Consider the following 1,158-nt stretch of genomic DNA (forward strand, 5'->3'; position numbering starts at 1 on the left):
TGAAGCCAGAGCACCTCTCTAACGCCAGGCCCAGGAACCCACCCTCGGCACTCAACTGTATTCAAACAATACGCGGGAATACGCTTCAAACAAAGCAGGAAGTTGAGAGAAATCAGCACATAGAGCCCAGCTACTGTGCTGGCAGAGAGTACAATGGAGAGGTGATCATCTCTGCTGGGCTGTCACACCTCGCTGCTCCTGTGAATACACATTCTTAACTGGCTAACCACTGTAGGCACAGTGCAGTGGAGGGGAGGGGGGGTGCAGGTGAAACCACACCTATGCTGATTTTCTGATGCCTCAGGCATGATTATTTCTTCAGCATTACCAGAACCAACACATCGCCTGGCCCTGACCTGTCTGTACTGGGTACTGAATGTGCAGATTCATCCAGAATAGGAAGTAAGTTCCTCAGCTCAGTCTTTAGGATAGAAAGGAACGACAGATTTCTTATTTTTAACTATTATAAATTGGTTGTTTAAATTTGAAAAATGTTTCTGTATTCTTCTTTATTGTTTATGAATCAAAAGTGTTTGGTATTCAAAGCTTAGTTTACAGACATGCGTGTGAATGTCTTTCCTAATTTTCATAACATGGAATGAATAGCTGTTGGGTAAAGTAGAGCTCTATCAAATAGAGTGTAAAAGTCTATAGTTTATAAAAGTATATATACACATGTTGTAGCATGACTATACACTACAGACTGTTTAATATAAAAGTTTCCCAGGATCAGATTACAATAATTTGCAGATATTGCACCAAAGTTGTGAGATGGTTGAAAGTGGAGAGAAGCATATCCATCGAGGTAAGGGAATGTTTATCACACAGAGACATACAGTAAAGATGCAGAATTAATATCAAACATACCTTCCAAGATGTAGACCTTGAAGCCGCTGCTCATCCGGGTTATATAGTGAAAATTGGCCACAGCCATGGCTTCTCTTCTTCCGCAGAATACAAAGAGAAATGCAGAGAAACACCTTGACTGCTGGGGCTTACGGGACACAATGAGCCCTAGTTATGGGTTGGGTTAATAGGTAATGAGATGCTGGCTCTGAACTCCACCAGGTAATGTATCAGGTGTGAGCAGAGCTGTGCTATGGCCTCCCTTTGACTCTCTCCCCGTGCTCCCATTGGCCACCGTCAAGCCAATCAAAA

The 1,158-nt window shown here is 42.8% G+C and overlaps 1 protein-coding gene across 1 annotated transcript in view; it reads right to left on the reverse strand.

Moving 5' to 3' along the window:
• Window positions 1-1,158, reverse strand: part of LOC130384609 (transcription cofactor vestigial-like protein 4) — a 6,448-nt gene extending 5,290 nt beyond the window's left edge. Inside the window, exon 1 of the mRNA XM_056592886.1 lies at window positions 868-1,158. Coding sequence (XP_056448861.1) covers window positions 868-934 — 67 coding nt within the window. The 5' untranslated portion in view covers window positions 935-1,158. The remainder of the gene's footprint in view (window positions 1-867) is intronic.

This window comes from Gadus chalcogrammus, chromosome 6 (genome assembly GCF_026213295.1).
Source record: "Gadus chalcogrammus isolate NIFS_2021 chromosome 6, NIFS_Gcha_1.0, whole genome shotgun sequence".
NCBI lineage: Eukaryota > Metazoa > Chordata > Actinopteri > Gadiformes > Gadidae > Gadus > Gadus chalcogrammus.